General features: G+C 40.8%; 3 protein-coding genes across 3 annotated transcripts; 2 read left to right on the forward strand and 1 right to left on the reverse strand.

The window, feature by feature from the left end:
- Positions 1 to 1,897: 1,897 nt before the first annotated feature.
- Positions 1,898 to 6,511, forward strand: LOC116260270 (nudix hydrolase 23, chloroplastic). Its single transcript, XM_031638465.2, has 7 exons — positions 1,898 to 2,358; positions 3,034 to 3,165; positions 3,407 to 3,483; positions 4,441 to 4,576; positions 4,670 to 4,810; positions 5,196 to 5,254; positions 6,137 to 6,511. The coding sequence occupies exons 1-7, from the start codon at positions 2,092 to 2,094 to the stop codon at positions 6,195 to 6,197; spliced, it is 873 nt and encodes a 290-aa protein (XP_031494325.1). The 5' UTR covers positions 1,898 to 2,091; the 3' UTR covers positions 6,198 to 6,511.
- Positions 6,512 to 6,587: 76 nt separating this feature from the next.
- LOC116260576 (divinyl chlorophyllide a 8-vinyl-reductase, chloroplastic-like) lies at positions 6,588 to 9,151 on the forward strand. The gene is made up of 2 exons (XM_031639031.1): positions 6,588 to 6,839; positions 8,525 to 9,151. Exons 1-2 carry the CDS (start codon positions 6,588 to 6,590, stop codon positions 9,149 to 9,151), a joined length of 879 nt encoding a protein of 292 aa, XP_031494891.1.
- A 4,606-nt stretch (positions 9,152 to 13,757) lies between these two features.
- On the reverse strand, positions 13,758 to 17,869 carry LOC116259981 (actin-like). The gene is made up of 5 exons (XM_031638022.2): positions 17,711 to 17,869; positions 16,163 to 16,239; positions 15,534 to 15,927; positions 14,315 to 14,928; positions 13,758 to 14,122 (listed from the first exon to the last, which is right to left on the reverse strand). Exons 2-5 carry the CDS (start codon positions 16,220 to 16,222, stop codon positions 14,057 to 14,059), a joined length of 1,134 nt encoding a protein of 377 aa, XP_031493882.1. The 5' UTR covers positions 16,223 to 16,239; positions 17,711 to 17,869; the 3' UTR covers positions 13,758 to 14,056.
- Between the last annotated feature and the right edge of the window lie 744 nt (positions 17,870 to 18,613).

An 18,613-nucleotide genomic window follows, 5' to 3' on the forward strand; every position in this document is an offset into this window, starting at 1 on the left:
GACATTGCTTCCCGAATGATCAAGTCTTTATTTGTGTCCTTTTTATTGGCAATCAAATTCTCAAGCATCAACCATCAATTATATGCTTCGTGATTGAATTCACGTTTTCTTTGATAAAGGGCTAAGGGCGTGTTTAGTTGCATGCCCAAAAACGGTGTTATGGGAAAACGACATTTTCATGTTTGAGTGACAAACCTGGGGTAGGGGCTCAGGTTTTTCACTCAAAATCGCCCGACAAGTTTCTACATATTTTACTTTGTTGGCTCTCAAATAACACAATGCATTTTTGCCTACCTTTTCCTTGGCTCTAAAATAAAACAACACACAACTTCGTTATTACATATGCAGTTTTGCCTGCATGAGTAACTGCGCTATTACACATGCAGCTGCGTTGCCTATCATAATCAAGTTGCATGCAAGCGTTCCGTTGATTCTGCAATTACTGTGCTCAAAATCGACTTCAACTTCAAATCCTTATCATTTCTAAGCAGTCATGATTGTGTTTTATTTACAACAAGCCTATATATATATATATATATTAATGAGCAAAGGTAGATATAGATGAGATACACCAGCCACTATTAGTTTGTTTTTAACTTACAAAACAAATATTATTTTTTAACTAATTATAATCCCACGTTTAATTTTTGTCATATTTAATGAGATACGCCAACATATTTTTCAAATCAATGTTTCCACAGTCCTTTTTCTCTTTTTCTTTGTCTACTTGTATAATTTAGTTCCTACGTTGCACTGTTTTTTGTTTTTTGTTTTTGAATAAAAGATATAACTTAAAATTACTTAAATTTGATTTGAAAATTAAAATTGAAATATAAACCACGTCTGCCCTTCATTGTTTCGGCAAAGGGGCCAACGCAATTGGTATGGGTAGGTTCGGAATGATATTAATAACATTGGTCTATACTCACTTCAATAATTTAACTTTGTCATTTGGTTATTATTTCGTTTATGCTTAAGATTTGGTTTTGCATTAGATCCAACCTTAAATTCCACATAAATCCAGATTAAAATTTTGATTCCTTGCAAATGTTGTGGATATAAATTCAAATCTAGTGAGGCACACTGCGTGTTTATGTAATTCATAACTGTTGCCATTCCGTAGCTCAATCTGTAGCCTGATCCAAGTCCACAACAAGAACCATTTTGGATTAGCAAGACAGCAACGTTTGTGTCCTATACTAGGAAATCTGCATGACGGAATGGATCTTAATCGAAAGGGATCATGATGAACTCAAATCTTATCCATAAATGCGTAAAAGTTTGGGCACTTTCCAAAGACAACCAAGATAAAGCTGACCCACCTGATATTTGGATATCCAGTTAAAAAATAACATGAAATACGAAACTACTTATGGTGACTTTAGATTTGATTTTTTGTTTTGTTTGGTAAGGAAATTGATGAGTACAGATTAGCTATCCTCCTCACCGATCTACTCAGTTGGTGTGGAATCTCTCCTCGCCAATGTTTTCAAAATCGGCTTGAATCGATCGATTTAAATCAAATTAGGGGACAAACTGATTCAATTTCATGACCAATTCATGAGTGTCAACTTTCAATTATATTTTAAAATGTTTTGAGACTTTTTATTTTAATAACTGTTCGTTCATTCTTCCTAAATTTTGCCACCTCCTTAAATTCACATGCTAATGAGCTTGTCTTAGCTGTGCAGATGTTGAAACTTGGGCTAGTCAATGACCAATCACAATCACCGGCACGAAAATGTTTCGTACAAAATTGAAGCCAATTTCAGAAAATCCCAAGTTCATCCAGAAGAAGCTCTAGATATATTCTGAATCTGAATTACAAAAAAAAAAAGTTTTTTTTTCTCAAAGCTCATCTATTTCTCTAAGCCTTTAAGGCCCATCTGTCACCACAAAAATTTGCATCCCACGAGAGGCATGGGCTCGGAGCCCACCAATCAGATCCATCACAGATTCACGTCACAACTCTGTAGCTCTGGGCTTCTTGGCGGAGAAAGAGAGAGAGGGAGAGGTGGGCGTACCGCCACACTTCTCCATGCCTCGTTTGATTAGTATTTCAATTCCCCAGGTCGTATTCCCGAGGAGACAATGATTAGGTATTTGCAGCTCGGGGTCTCCCTCTCCCCTCTTCAAAAGTGGAAGACCCATCTGCTCGTCTCCTCCCTGTTGGTACCATCTACTTCCTCGGCTGCGTCACATCTTGGGCTCTTCTCGCCTCCCCTTTTGCCTCTGAACAGGCGTTACTACAGGCACCATCCGTTACAGATGTCTTCCAGCTTCTCCCCATCGAATCATGACTCCGATATCGCCTCCTCCTCTTCTTCGTCTTCTTCCACCATCCTGACACCACCAATGGTAACTTCTTATTAAAAAAAAATTCTTTTCTATTATGTGTAGGACTCTATGTAATTCACTTTATATTTCTGCGTTTGGGTTATCGATAGTTGGGATTCTTCGTTTCTGTGCTAGATGGTCCAGTTTAAGTGCCACGGTCTCCCTTGAGTCTTCTAACTGTTGACCCTTTGTGGTTGAGGAGATTTCTGTTTATATTAAACAAATTAGTCGACGGGGTTTTTGTTTTTATGTCAGAAGGCCTTTTACAGGGTTTAAACTTAGACCTGAAATAGGTTGACTGTTCTTGTTTCGTCTTCCTCATCCATTTCTTTGTTGGCTTCTGCTCTTAGTCATTGCTGTTATCATCATCCTTGGATGGTCACTTTTTTATAATAAATCGCGGAAGATTGCTTGAATGACAGGGTTTCCCGCGTAGATCTGTAACGTTGCAGAGCTCTTCTGTAAAAGCTCATAAATGTAATTGCTAACTTCTTGTATTACATGCGCCGATCGTGAATGTTGTGACATGAAAGTAGAACTGGGGTGTTTAACGACATTTTCATGAATTGAAACTCTAATTGGTGAATTCATACTTGTAGCTACTTAAGCCGGGTTTTTGGTCAGTCATGACAAAATAACTGGTTGCTGCCACATCTTCACAAGCTTAAATTCTAATCGGTGTATCTACCCATTTAGGTACACAAGCCAAAGACTAAATTTTGTCAATCATGTGGAGGCCAAACTAAGCTTGTGGTGCCTGAAGGTGAAGAGAAGCTCAGAGCTGTTTGCACTCTCTGCAATAAAATTTACTATGAAAACCCAAAGATGGTAAGAAAGTTATTCAAACGATTGATATCTAACTTTTTGGTTTATCTCTGATCTTATGGTGCTTGTTATCCGTTTTGTTTTCCTTGTTCTGGTGATTCTGTTATCGGTTTGTTATTTGTTCTCTTAAGAGTGGCAAAATAAATTCCACTTGATCCTTTTTGCTCCATCGAGTGGATAAACCTATTTGTTCTTCAAAAACGTAACTGATAACTTTGCTCTTACTTTGTTGGTGATAATCTAGGTTGTTGGCTGCTTAGTTGAACATAATAATAAAGTTTTGCTCTGCAGACGGAAGATTGAACCATCATATGGGCTTTGGTATGTGTCATTTTTTCTGATTCTCTTTTGTGCTTCTCGGTCTCCTGCTGCTGCATTTTCTGATTCTTGTTTCCTTCAGCTGGAAGCACAGTGACTTATGCAATTTGATGGACTTCTTGTTAGCACCATATGTTCCTTGATTGACATGGACTGAATTATAGTTTTCATGAATAATGTTGGTACACAATTTCTCCGTTGTTTTTTGAGTACGTGTGCAAGAATGATGGTTCATTTACATGCCCGTGCAAATTGCGGCTCAACCTATTTACCAGAAATTAATGCCTCACGGAAGATATTCCCAACTCCCTTACAATCTTCTTGTCACATTAGCATTGATATTTTGTGATTCTACTTGAACCTTTGCACCATCTTGTTTTCCTTTCTGCATTTTAGATCCTTCAGCAGGACTTCTATTCCTCTACTGGCTCCTTGAGATATTGTTTTGGAAAAAAATTGAGATGCTGACAGCAATGAGAAACCAAGTCAAATTGCAAGCATTCCAGGTTGAACTTCAGAAGAAGCTTTAGCTCCATGAGAAGGAGATTGGAGGCACTGATATAGCTTTTATTGCTCAAATTGAAAACACTGAAAATTTATTAGTTTTACTTTCAAAACCCAAGCAAGTACATTAATGTCTGCTCAATATGTGAACTCTGTGCATTCAATTAAGCCCCTCTATATGTGGAAAACCTAAGATTCACAATGAAGTGAAAATTTGACTTCATTCCAATCCTCTTTGAGTACAGTTCTTTGTGCTTCTTGTTCCTGGCCTCTATGGTTTGGAAAGCGCACTTGCTTTCCTTGCTTTCTGTTCCTTGACAAAATAAAGAGATAAAAAAAATTTACTGAAAGAACACTTCAGAAGGACCTACAGACTGATCCTTCTTAAAATTCATAATTAGATTCCCTTATGCATGTCATGAAATTTGTAATGGATTCTAATAACATCTTTGGCAGGACACTTCCTGCAGGGTACATGGAACTTGGTGAATCAGCAGCAGAGGGGGCGGCTAGAGAAACACTGGAGGAAGCATGTGCTGAAGTGGAAGTGGTCTCACCATTTGCCCAATTAGACATTCCTCTTATTGGCCAAGTAGGGAATGCATTGCTTTCTGGTGAACAAAATTTCCCTTTTCACTTATTTGCTAAAAATGTTTCACTACCTTTGGTGTCATATGCAGTACAGAGCTACATCATCTTCCACGCAAAATTGAAGAAACCACATTTTTCTCCAGGACCTGAGTCACTTGAATGTGCATTATTTGACCTCCATGATATACCATACGATTCACTTGCTTTCTCTTCAGTTTACGTTACTCTGAAAATGGTAAAGCGCAGGTTCTTTATGTGATTATCTTATTTTAATATATTTGATTACTTTTGGTTTACTATTCTGGCTTTTATTACATTTTTTGCTGCTATATTTTGTTGTCCACTGATTCTACTAAAAGTAATCTGTTATATTATCCTGCTTCTAGATTTTGCATATCTGTGCTTGCTTATGAAACTTAAGTTGTACCTCATGCTTAAGCCATTTGGTGGATTTAATTTCAACACTTAGGCTTGCCTCAATTTTATGCACTGACTTAATTCAAGCTAATGAATTTTTGGTTGAAATAATCATCTGCCAACTAATTAATGCATTGTAAAGAAATACCTATATCCTCTATGATTTGGCAGTAATGGCTTCCTAAGTAATTTTTTTGTTTCAGTATGCTGATGATATCAAGAATGGAAAGATCAAGTTTCACTATTGCACCATAAATAAGAGGTAAAGTTTGTCTTTAGAGTTTTCTTTTACTTTGACAACTTTTAGTTTTCAAAGTTGTTGCAGTATCTTACCCTTAGCCCGGCATGGTATTCATGCTCTGCTGATATTTCATACAGCTGTTGTACCTGCTCGGAAGTTTAGTTTGCTTGTAATCTCTTAAGTGTAAGAATGTAAGATATTTCACAGCTGCTAAATCTAATATTTCCTTTGAGTGTTGAAAAATTTAGGGTTATTTAGGAGCCCAGATGTTAGCACTCATCAAGTGGTTAATAAACATAGAATATCCACTGGGATTTCTAGGTTTCTTGGGGTTTTTTTTTATTGGGCTTGGACTGGTTGGCATGTGGTGTAACAAGTTGCATATTAATAAAGAGTTCATGCCACTCTATAACATGCCTAGAGGTGGCAGGAGTGTGTCGCTTCTCTAATATGAGAACCAGATTCTGCAAGCATGCTCTAGATGCTAGAGAATGTGGTAAATCCAAAATGTTAATACATATCTGCATTACGATGTCTTTCCCTTTTGAGTTAGCATTAACTGCTAATATACCCAACTGTTTTCTTTTGGAAATGAAATATGAGTTATCTAGGTTCAGCCTGCAATACGAAAAGGTGGGTTTTTTGCTTCAGCAGACTAGTCCTTGGGATTCATTGTGTCGGATGCACAAGTTGGATGTGATGGAGAATTTCATAGTTCTCAGTTTAGTCTGATATTTTATTTCACAAGTTTCTTCAAATTGAATGATGCCTTCTGGTTAAGAAAAAATTCACGGTTTTTTTTCGCACAAGACAGAATTGTAATGTTATTTCTCTTCATTCACTGGAAATAACAGTATCTCTAGCTCATTCTGGGCACATTTCTATGGTCAATTTGGTTTTCAGGCCAGGTGCAAGTCCATCGGATACACAAAGCTTTGCAGTCTGCAACCATTTATGCATGTAAATTAATTTTGCTACCGGTGTTATGGTGGAGATCTATAGCAAGGATGGTCAGCTCTGACACGTGCATTTGATCGTTAGTTCAGTAACCTGCAGGCTTACCATGATGAGATGTTGGAAGTTTTTCTATTGGTCTCCGGCACAAAATTAGGTAGCTTTTGCCAGAACGTTGACTTTTTTTTTCCTTGATTCTGTAAGTACTTGCACCAAAATACAGCATTCACATGGCTTCTTTGCAGTATACTGGCTTTCAGGGAGTTATTAGACGTGGCTTCACTTTGGTTTTGGTATAAGCATTTACTTGTGCTCTTCCATTTCTATGTTCTGTTGGGTGGAGAATCTTCTTTAGTAATTCCTCTGTCAATGCATTGACGCTGTCCCTGGTTCCGGTTGAATGTTTGTGTCAAAGCCCAACACTCGTTTGCTTTATGTTGATGACTGCCTATCAACCTCCTACGTTCAAACCTGTGAATCTACAATTGAGAGAGGTTTCGCTTATTTGGATTCTCTTACGTCCAACAACGCTTTCAGGATAGAGCGTGAAGAGTGGGAGGAGCCTGATAATATCCAGGGTAAACCCTGGTATAGGGTAGTCATAAATGGTACAGGCCTCGCTTTGTCAAAGTTTACAGTTGAACAAAGCAAGGTTTGTTCTGAGGGCCTGAATAACATGCCATGGGTCCCTCCTCACAGATCAAACATGATCAGAGTCTGCCTTGGCAAAACCGATAACAAGTACTTTAAAATCGGGAAACCTGGATTTTGTATACTTTTTTACTTATACTGAGCTGAGGATAAAGAAATAAGGTATTGTTAGGCTGTCATGTTCAGCAGGTCCGACTGTACTTGACCTTGTTACTTCGTTGTGCCTCTGTCTTCATGTGGCGAATACCAGTGAGGAAGGGAAACCGTGAGCAATTCTGAATGTGTCAAACTAGCCGACCCAAGATGGTCCCTGTTTAAGATGTCTGGTTATGTTGATTCTTGGTATAGAGCTCTTGGTTTTCTATCTATCTTTGATTCAACTGTGCATTTGCCTGCGCAAAGTAATCGCTAAGAAATTTCTAGGCAGGAACTAACAGTGAGATTTCATACTTGTGCATGTTCTCTTGTCAAGGTAACCGTGTAGATGTGGTGTTCAACGATCAATACTTAAGGATTAGATCTTGCATTAATTTTTTCTTCTTCTTTTTCTCTTTTTTCTGATAAGTGATTAACAGTGACAATAAACTCCTGTGCATACTTCAAAGAAAAAGATTTGATAGATCCTGGCTTTTGCTGTTCTAGGGTTTAAACCATGGAGATCACATCTGTGTGGTTTCTCTGATTGGAAGCACATAGAACTTGCGTTTAATTGAGACAGTAATAGTACTTTCATGATCTAATCCCTGTTTCAGTGGTGGCCAGCACCCAAGGACATCAAATGGTACTTTAGGGGACAACATCCAATGATCTCATAGCTTGACTTCTTTAATATATATGCTTCATATGTGAAATTAAATAGGAATATGGGTATGCAAATGACTCAAAACAAAATTGACTTAGTCATCAACTGAATTTTTTATTTGAACGGACACGTCTACCCATGCCTGAGCCAATCAGCACCTCCCAAGGAAAGATTTCGTATGAGAGCGAACGTTTCCCCTATTTCACCATAGAGGTAGTTTTGTTTTTTAAAACAAGAAATTGCTGTTTCAAATTCTATTTTTACCCTTAAAGAGGGAGGGGGGGGCCTTAGATTATCTTCAGGGGTATTTTCGACATTTCACGCTTTGAACGCAGCCCCCAGTTAGAAGCCTAACATGTATCCTGTCATGCTTTTTTTTTTTTTTTTTTCATGGTCATGCGGAAAAGGACTCGACTTTCTTGCTAGCTGGACATTTTTCTTGGCAGGTATTTACCTGAAATAAGCCTGCAAATAAAAAAGCGGAAAAGTGGCTCTTAATTGTAAGGCCACGTTTGATGGCCAGGAAAAATACTGTTCATCGAGGGTTTTTTTTCTTTTTTGTACGGTTTCAACCGATTTCAACGAGCGCCATCAAACGGTGCTAAAATCCCCCCGCTCAAAACTCGTTTCCAGGGTAAATTTACCCTGGAAAAAAGTCGGACCCTCACGGGTCCGACTTTTTTTTGGGGATAATTTTTTTGCCCGTTAGGGCTTCTTCCAGCGCTCCTCTCCCTCGCGACCGCTTCCACACAGGCAAATGTCGCCGTTCGCTGCTGCCGAAGCTCTCGCCTCTTGCCTGCCGACCCATCACTGTCGTCGCCACTAGTCGGTGCTGCCTCTGCCCTCCCCTGAAATTTCCCTCCCCTGATTCAATGGTTCCTTGACTGCTTGCGGTTGCTGCTGCCATCGCCACTCGCTGGTGTTATCGCCACCACCGTCGCCCTTCACTGCGAAAATTCGGGGCTGTTCATTTTCTTCTCTTGCCTGCAATATGTGTCCAGAAGCCCCTCCTTGAATTTCAAAGAGCGAAGCTGAAGTTTGAGGCAGAATTGCAGCAGGAAGCAGAAAATGGGGATTTCACCTACAGCATTGTGAGGCCGACGGCTTTCTTCATGAGTTTAGGTGGGCAGGTTGAGTTGGTAAAGGATGGGAAGCCATATGTAATGTTCGGAGATGGCAAACTATGCACCTGTAAACCCATCAGCGAAGAGGATTTGGCCTCTTTCATTGCTGACTGCATCTCTTGTGAAGATAAAATTAACAAGATTCTCCCAATTGGTGGACCAGGAAAGGCATTAACACCACTTGAGCAGGGAGAATTGTTGTTCAAACTTTTGGGCAAGGAACCCAAGTTTCTGAAAGTTCCAATAGGAATGATGGACTTTGTAATCGGCATTCTTGATTTTTTGGTTAAATTCTTCTTTTCTCTGGGAGATGCTGCAGAATTTAGAAAAATTGGAAGGTATTATGCTGCAGAAAGTATGTTGGTGCTTAACCCAGAAGATGAATGAATAAGCAGGATGTTTGGGTTTCAAATTTTTTCATAAAAAATTTTTCTTGTCTATCAAACTATGCATTTTTTACCCATCAAAAAAATTCCAGGCTATCAAACATGACCCTGAAACAAGAAAAAGGAAAATTTACCCCCTTTTCAATTTACCGTGGAGATTTTTTCTTGAAAAAATTCTCCTTCAAAAAAATCCAGGCCATCAAACGTGGCCTAAGGAAAAAGAGAAGAGGATCAACTTTCACGTCAGCTCGGCCTATTACTGCCAAATACCTTGAAACGAATGCACAAACAAGGAAGATTAAGTTGGCTTTCAATTGCAGTAAACAATGTCCACCCATCATATTAATAAGACATTAATGTTGCTACGTATAAGCAAGAATATTTCGTTTTTCGATGGCCTCCACCAATTATATTGCCATTAATGGTTGCTAGATGAGACCAATTAGGGAAGCATATGGATATTCGTCTCCAAATACGATTCAACACATGACAAGGTCAACCTTAGATGTAATTGGGTCAATATATCACTTTTATGGATCCTACTTTTAATCCATTTTATCCAATCTGGGAAAGATATTTGAACAAGTACTAATTGGATTCAGATTTGGCATGCACCTTGATTCCAAATTTCAATCCTAATCCGATGACATATAAATGTCGGACCTTATGCTAGTCAAATCCATAGCCATTTTTAGACTAAGGATCCAAAACCAAGTTTGACTAAATATCTTGTTTTTAAAATCAGGGGGAGGGGAAGAGAGAGAGAAAACACTACTTCATCCCCACATCTAATTAGGTTTATAAATGGGCGACAGCGGTGGATAAAGAGTGAAGTGGGGTTGGAAAAGTTTGAGGCACATTGTTGTTTGAACATTTAAATCATTTTAATGCAGGCATATAACAGAAAGGTTGATTTAGTTTCTTTAGAAAAACTTATATTGGTTTTATAATAAACTTGGAAGGTATATGCTTCCATGAGCATGACATATGTAAATTGAGGATTAGATATTCGATGTGATCAATGAAATTAAGCAACGACGAAAGACATTTTTAAGATAATGATGTTGTCATATGGAAGAGGTTCTCTTAAAGGTGGTTTGGGTATCATTAACTCTTTTTAAATATTTGTACTTCCAGTGAATGCATCTGGCGCAGGTTCTTGACACCAATATTTACAACTAGTATATTTTGCCTCGAAAACCATTATAATATATAATACCGCTAGCAACCTCATTCTTTCTCTCTCCCCCAAAAAGGGCAATTCTTTTTTTTCTTTACTGAGTCAAAGTCAGCTGGATGACTTTATAGAAAGAGGATATTGAGAGACAAGCCACTTTTTTATATATAGTCGAAAGTCGGATTAGGGACCTTGTAATCTAAAGCCAAAAAGGCTTTCTTGAGGCCTTCTCCTGCTGTCGAAAGAAAGAGTTGAACTTAGAAGTTTTCTTGACGGGGTCAATACCAGCAAGAACATCTGTTAACATGCAAACCAAAAAAACATCTTTGAACAAGGTTCTAGCATCATGCAAATGTGGCAGAAAAAGAAAAGCAAACAAACCAACCTGGCATCAAAATAACATAAGAAAGTGATGCAGGCAACTCTATTCAAGTTTCCTTTAACAAATTCTTTATGCAAAAAGAAAACGGTAAAACTATTTTTGAAATTTACACTCCCTTTCTTCTTGTTCGTCTCTTACACATAGGATCCTCAAAAAGCTTCTTCTCTGTTGTCCTCAAAAGTTTTCTCGTTGCTTTGATCTCGTAACAAGGAACGCATACTCGAAGTATTGAACTTTGAGACTTCTGTGAACATCGACGCTTTAAGCCTACCACGTTAGCCAAGTGCGCGGCAAACCTTGGGGCCATCAAAGGTCGTCCCACCATAACTGTGATATTTAGTTCCCTGAACATGCGGGTCAAATCAACCAGCAGATGGTATCGGAGCTTCACTGTACCACCCACGGCCATTACTGCTCAAACCATATAACTTCAGTACGTTAGAACGAGGGAGAGAGACACATAGAGAGGGAGAGAGAGAGAGAGATGGGCAGGCTCCAAAAAGAAGAAGCAATGGTCCACCATTTCAGCCATGACCACCTTCTGCAACTCATGCCCTTCACCCAATCCAGCCACGCCAACCTCCACACCCGCTGTTGCGGACCCCCTCCATCTTCTATCTGTGCCACCATGAACGACCCCATCTACGCATGCACCCACTGCAACTTCTCAATCCACAAGTCATGCTCGAAGCTCCCTCGGCTCATCAAGCATCGCTTCCACCCTTCCCACGACCTCACCCTCCTCCCTCTCCCAGTATATCTCAACGGCTCCTTCTCCTGCGACGCCTGCTCCAACGACTCATCTTCCGCATTCTCCTACCACTGCTCCCACTGCGACTACGATCTCCACACCCACTGCGCCTCCTTGCCGCTCACCGCCACCCATCCCTCCCACCCCCACACTCTCTCCCTCTCCTTCCTCTTCCCTCCCCCGGAGAAGGCCTTCACCTGTGGCGTCTGCCTTGCCAAGGGAGGCAGCGCCTGGCACTACGGCTGCTCGCCCTGCGGGTTCGCCGCCCATCTCCACTGCGCCCGAGCCGCACACCCCACCCCCACTGCCGTGAGTCCGTGCCCATCAACCGGCATACCGGTTCGTCCGCCACCTGCACCGGTCAGACCACCGAGCCAAGTTTCCAGGGGAACCGGACTCACCGTGCATGGCCGGCCCATGGGCCAGCTCTCGAATCTGCCGATCGTGGGTTCGCTTGTGTCCAACCCGGCGGCATTGGCTTCGGTCGCTTCGATCGCGTGCTCGCTGGTGGGCATACCCCCCGTGTTCACTGGGCTCGCTGCCGCTGGTCTGGGTCGGATCGGGCGACCGAACAGGGGGCGACCGAACAGCCTTGCTTCTTCCGCTCAGGCCCTTGGTCTGGGAGGAGGTTCAGGCGGAGATGGTGGTTCCAGTGTGGGAGATGGTGGAGCAGGGTATGATTGTAATTTGAATAGTCAGAGTGACATTGCTTCTAGTGGCTTTGACTTTGGAGCCTTTGGTTTTGGTGGGTGTTAACGGGTGAGATTGAAGGGTTGTTTTTTACGAGATCAACGTCTTATGAACCTGAGGTGATGCTCCTGATTGCTGAGAAAAATGCTTTTCTATGTTCTTGTTCTGGGAGGATCGTGGGGTGGGAGTCTCTTCCCAAGTGTCATCTATGTAACTTGTTAATATGCTTTGGATGAACAATAAGTTGTGAGTTATAAAAAGACTGCTGGGCAAAAATCCTGAAAACATCAATAGATAGATTCTCTAAGGAGCTTAGTGCACCTGATTAAGATGCAATTTAGGGTGTTCAAGTTGAAGGAGCTCAAGTGATTCGACGAGGGCAGGGCTCTTGGCGCAATATCTTACTCGTTTACTCTTAACAAACCGAAAAGATAGATACAAACAACATATATTTCACAAGCAGGACGATTCCTATTGTCTAGCAAGAACATTCTTGAGAATTGTTTTCACGTAGGGAGCGTTTGATGGTTTTGAATCAATGATTGTAGAATTAAAATTTTAGAAACAAAATTCCACCTCAAAAAGGAAAATTTCAATTTTAGTTTTCCTTTGTGTTTGATAAACCGGAATTTTGATTCTATTATTAAAAATGACGTGTTATTAAAATTCGATGAATTGAAACCATCCTAACATATGCTCTAAAGAGAGATGAAAAAATTCTAAAATTTTGGAATCATAATTCCACCCTCTAAAGTAGAATCACAATTTCAAAATTTTGCTTCAAGAATGCACCTATAATTCCAAATCAAAATTCTTTGTTTTATAACGTAATTCTCATTTATAAAAAATGAGAACTTTAATTTTAGATTTCTACAATCCCAACCTCATCAAACATCCTTTAGATTCAAAACAAAACATTTTAATAATGGTACGGAGCAGTGACTGTATCCCAGACACCAAAGCCGTGGTGGATCATAATCCTTATGCTCACCTGAAATACATGACATTCTCTAATGCCTTTAGCTACACAGGAGCCTTCCCATTCACATGAAAGTTGTTCTGAGTTTAATCTTTCTCTTCAACTAATGAGCCTATGGTAGGTTGAGGGTTTGGAGAAACTAGCAAAAGTTGCGCCCGTATTTGCCATATCCTTTGGAAACAATGCTTTCTAAGATTAGATGCTTGCTGCAACTAAACGAGATAACCATGTCATGGTGAAAAGGCAAGCGCGGAAGAAATTCGCCGCTACACACAAAGGCTTGAGCTTAGTCGCCGTACCAACATGCCACTGTAAAACACGGTTATTCAGGCCAGTAGTCATTCTCGTATTACTAGGACAGAAAACTTATCCATCAGAGATACAAACTGCAATGCCAGTCGTTCATGTTCCAATAAATTCTGTTTCAAGGTGAAACGAATTTAACCTAAATGTATGAAACATTTGAGCTTGTGTTTGTGTAATACGTATTGAACGTTAATTAGAAATAGGACAAACCCAAAAATAGAGTAAAAAACACTCTGCTTTAAGCATTCAATCCTCCAGTGGTAATTAAACCCTCTAAATTCTCACCATCCATGCAATGCTTCTGAGACCATACTCAGGAAACTGTGCTCCGAATACCAATATATTCATTTATTTTTTTGGTGCTTTTGATTGAAATAAACTGAATACAAATAACTAGACCATATTATCCAAACCAGAAACAACTTAAGACGCCTCCCCAGAAGTATCCAGTTTATGCAATTCCTTCGACTCATTGAAAGGCAAAACAGAAGAAAAAGAAAAAATTGGCCACATTTTCCATTGGGACATCCATACAACATATTATCCATGACCAGAAATGGAAAAGCGAAAACCAATCAGCAAATTCATCTAGTAGTAACCTCCCATTCTTGTTTGCAGCAATCAGAAGCACTTCCTGTGCACAATTGATGGCCCAGACTCATCGTACTCAGCCTTGGAGATCCACATCTGCAAATTTCAAAGAACAGTTCAATCAGCAAACCAATTATGCTGGTGTTGCAATTGCAGCAACTTGCCTTGAAAGGCAGTTGCTGCCAACGTAAATAACAGTAGGCAGCAGTCCGTCCAATGCTTGTATGCTTCTGTATGCATACATTTTTATGAACATAAAGCGCCTTAGAAATATAAAGGTTTACGAACCTGCTGGAATGTGCTTAGGGATGCCAAGATAGAACCACCGATCCAGACACTGTATTTCCTCTCAGGTGGTGCAACCACCTTAATCTTCATGCTGCTCGGTGCCAAGGCAGTGATCTCCTTGCTCATGCGATCTGCAATACCTGGAAACATGGTGGACCCACCACTAAGGACAATGTTTCCATACAAATCCTTCCTGATATCCACATCGCACTTCATGATTGAGTTATATGTGGTCTCATGAATTCCTGCTGCTTCCATTCCTATCATTGAAGGCTGGAAAAGCACCTCCGGGCAACGGAAGCGCTCAGCCCCAATGGTGATAACTTGACCATCGGGCAGCTCATAACTCTTCTCAATTGTGGAACTTGTCTTGGCAGTCTCAAGTTCCTGCTCATAGTCAAGAGCAATGTAAGCAAGTTTTTCCTTCATGTCACGCACAATTTCCCGTTCAGCAGTGGTGGTGAAAGAGTAGCCCCTCTCAGTCAGGATCTTCATCAATGCATCGGTTAGATCGCGTCCAGCAAGATCAAGACGCAGTATTGCATGTGGGAGAGCATAACCTTCATAAATTGGAACGGTGTGGCTGACACCATCTCCGGAGTCCAACACAATACCTGTGGAAGACATATAGGTCATATTACAAGACAGCCATATGCATAAATGCATTATCATATTTTGACTACAGAAATGAGAATATAGTTCAGAAAATATAGAAAATTTGTTATCCCAAGTCATTCAACCTAATTGGTTCGAAGTTGCGTTTATGCAACATTTCAACTCTCTATACTGATATGGCACATCACGAATAAAAAGGGAAAGAAAAATTTATCTTTACATTTAAAGGAACAAAAAACACTTTGTATAGGTCATAATCCTGAAAACGATGAAGCGTTTCAAAAATCAAAACAAGTACGGTTTAAAAGGGACTGATGCAAACAATATAACACTTGCACGCTCAAGCTCGATGATAGGTCATCACATGTCACACCAAGGTAAGAGATGAAAACAGGAGGAGGTTTGTGGAGCTTTTTGGGGAGCTGTGGAGGAGGGAAGGGTGTCCGTGTTTGGGGTAACCCATGTTTCATAAGGCAAAACGTCATTGAATCTTCCAGAAGCAGAGTATCAAGCAACTGTTATGGCCTTTAGACCCTAGGCAACAAAAAAATTAGTCTTTTGCAGGGTACTAGGTAAACAGGAAACCAACAGAGAAAATTCTCACCTGTAGTACGACCACTAGCATAGAGGGAGAGGACAGCCTGGATAGCAACATAGACAGCAGGGGAATTGAATGTTTCAAACATGATTTGGGTCATCTTTTCACGATTTGCTTTGGGGTTAAGAGGTGCTTCAGTAAGGAGCACTGGGTGTTCTTCTGGAGCAACTCGGAGTTCATTATAGAAAGTATGATGCCAGATCTTCTCCATGTCGTCCCAGTTGGTCACAATACCATGCTCAATAGGGTATTTTAAAGTTAAAATACCACGCTTTGATTGAGCTTCATCACCTACATATGCATCTTTTTGGCCCATACCAACCATGACTCCAGTGTGACGTGGGCGACCCACAATGCTAGGGAAAACAGCTCTGGGAGCATCGTCACCAGCAAAACCAGCCTGAGAAGTTTGAAGAAAATCTTGAGTTCCATAGCATACTTCAAATCAAGGCACGTCAAAGATTTAACTCTCAAATCAAATATACATGAAGAAGGAGGGGATCAAAATTCCCCCACTTCAGTAGACCAAGCCAGGGTTAGCTTCATTTCCGGAGGCGTAAGACCTCAGGGAGCTAACATGATCAACTCGGTCTTTCATCTCTTCTTTTGGCATGAGATAGGTGGTCTTCCTTTACCTTGACCATCCCAGTTCCATTGTCGCACACAAGAGGCTGAATATCCTCGTTCTCTGCCATCTTCACACTCTAATTGCCTGCTCAGAAAACATAAACATGGTGACCAAAATTCAAAACTTCTCCACTCTAAATATTGGCACAAAGCAAGCAAACAAAGAAAAACAACTTAGGATCATCAAACTGTCCCAGCAAGAAAGGAAGAAACACACAGAAAGGAAATTTTGATAAAATGATCCAGGCTACTACTAGAACGAACAAATCCGTCACTCTGTAGTTTCCAAAACCATACCGTAGAAAGTCATTTAAACATATTGATCGAGAAATCTTGACTGCTTCCAGAAACGAAAATCTTTTAATATTTAAGGTAGATTTTTAGGTAATCTAAACGTGAAACATTGGTAAGGCTCGTATCCGTTTTACGCAAAATATACACTCAGGAATCGAACAACCACGGGTCGCCAAATTTCACCGCATATACACATTAATAACTGCCAATCTGTCTACATTTATGCACAATAAAGAGGCCCGTTGGTGAAAATAAGATTGCTTTCGATGGCTAATTGTATCAGATTCTTGACCAACTACCATCGTGCTAATAATCCTTGAAGATAACCCCTTCCCATCAACTAAACTAAATGCACGCAGTAGATCAAATAAGAAATCGGAATCACGTGACAAAACCCTAAGAATGGTTTCATCCAGGATCTGATGCGTCTATCCATGATGGACGCGACCGATCCCGTAAAAACTTCTTATCGAGCTCATCACCTGAAATATGTCCTGAAGGCTGGGCGTAAATCAAACAGGGAGATCAGAACAGTTGCTCGAGGAGGCCATTGACGGGACTTGAAACCTATTGGCCTGTAAAATTTTCTCTAAAAAGACTATGATCTTCCAAGACAGTAGCTCTGGAAAATCTGACCAGAGAAAACTTGTCGGGATTCGGTGTATTCGTCACCAGGCAACGATGGACGACAGTTACTCGAACTGAATATACGCAACGGCGTTTCTGAATCAGAAAATCTAAAATACCAGAAAGACCATCTAGAATATTTCATTTATCAAGATAAACAGCTGGGAACACTTTCAAATTTTCCAGAAGACGTCACCTTTACTTAAGAGACAAAGCAGAATTTGATTTGATCCTAAACAAACAAAAAGATGATGGGAAAAAATAACATAATTTAAATATCCCTCTCCATATCAATCATAAAAGCATCGTAATGAAGACAAGAAACAAAAATTCTTTCTTAGAAACCCGCAGTTTGCAAATCAATGGACGATGCTCTGATCTATCGAAACGTTTCCCCAGGAGTCCGCCGCGAAACCATTCAAATGCATAAATATTCGGAGAAGCCCGATCAAGATCAACCTGTGGTATTGATCATCGATCCCCATTCCCTTCCGATCCTTCAATTCGACCACCACCCAGAAAGAAAAGCAAGCCCGACCCACGCTCTTCTCAAAAAAAAAAAAAAAGGAAAAACAAACGACAACAGACGGAGGAGAAAACCAAGAAGGCCAAACGCAGAGAGATCGAGAAATCACCTTCCGAGAAGACCCAAAAAATCCTCTTCCTTCTTCCTTCGCTCTACGATCTTGCCGAGAGAGAAAGAGAAAGAGGGAGAGAGCGAGAGACGAGCAGACGCACAGCCGAGCACTCCCCCCCCGCCCAACCGTTTAAATGAGAACCACAACGAAAGTGAAGACCCCGAAAAACTCTCCCCCACAAAAACGCCCAACCAACGACTCTCAACCGTCCATCCCTCTCCCTTCCGAATCCCCGTCGTCGCACCTGCAACGTGGCGGCCATCGGGAGCCACGTATTTCGCACGGCGTGGGGGCGAGGGCGATGCCAGCTCGAGTGGCGCCCCCCGGTTGTTGGGTTGCTCTCTCTCTCTCTCTGGCGGGGAAGGGAAGGGAAAGGAAAGAGAGAGGGATCACCGCACCTTTCCAACGGTGCGGATGATGTCACGTGCAGGCAGAGAGGGTGGCACGTGAGAAAGAAGGTCCAGATTGGTTGCCTCGACAACCAATCAATATCATGGCTGTTCCCTCTCCACACGAACCGGTCAATCCAACCCTTCTTCTTTCTCTTTCTCACCCGAGAACGCTGCTTCATCCTCTCTGACTCGTCGCCACGTTCTCCCCTATTTTTTTTTTCTATATTTTATTACATTGTTTTCCAAATTTTTAAAAAATAGAAAAAAAAAAAAAAAAAAGAACTCAAACCCATATAGATTTAGTTCCATTTGACCCGCTTTTAAGTCAGTGGTTCATTTGGTTCTGGATCCAGGGTCCGAATCGTTTGCTTCCTTCCTTTCGTTTTTATGAATTTTATATAGTATGATCTGTTTTGAGTATCGGGTCCCGCAGAAATTAAAGGTTTGCATGTTAAGCTAGCAGAGAGAGAGTAGCTGCCACGACATGTGGATGTGGGGAGGGGCCTAA

This window comes from Nymphaea colorata, chromosome 9, assembly GCF_008831285.2.
Source record: "Nymphaea colorata isolate Beijing-Zhang1983 chromosome 9, ASM883128v2, whole genome shotgun sequence".
Classification (NCBI taxonomy): Eukaryota; Viridiplantae; Streptophyta; class Magnoliopsida; order Nymphaeales; family Nymphaeaceae; genus Nymphaea; species Nymphaea colorata.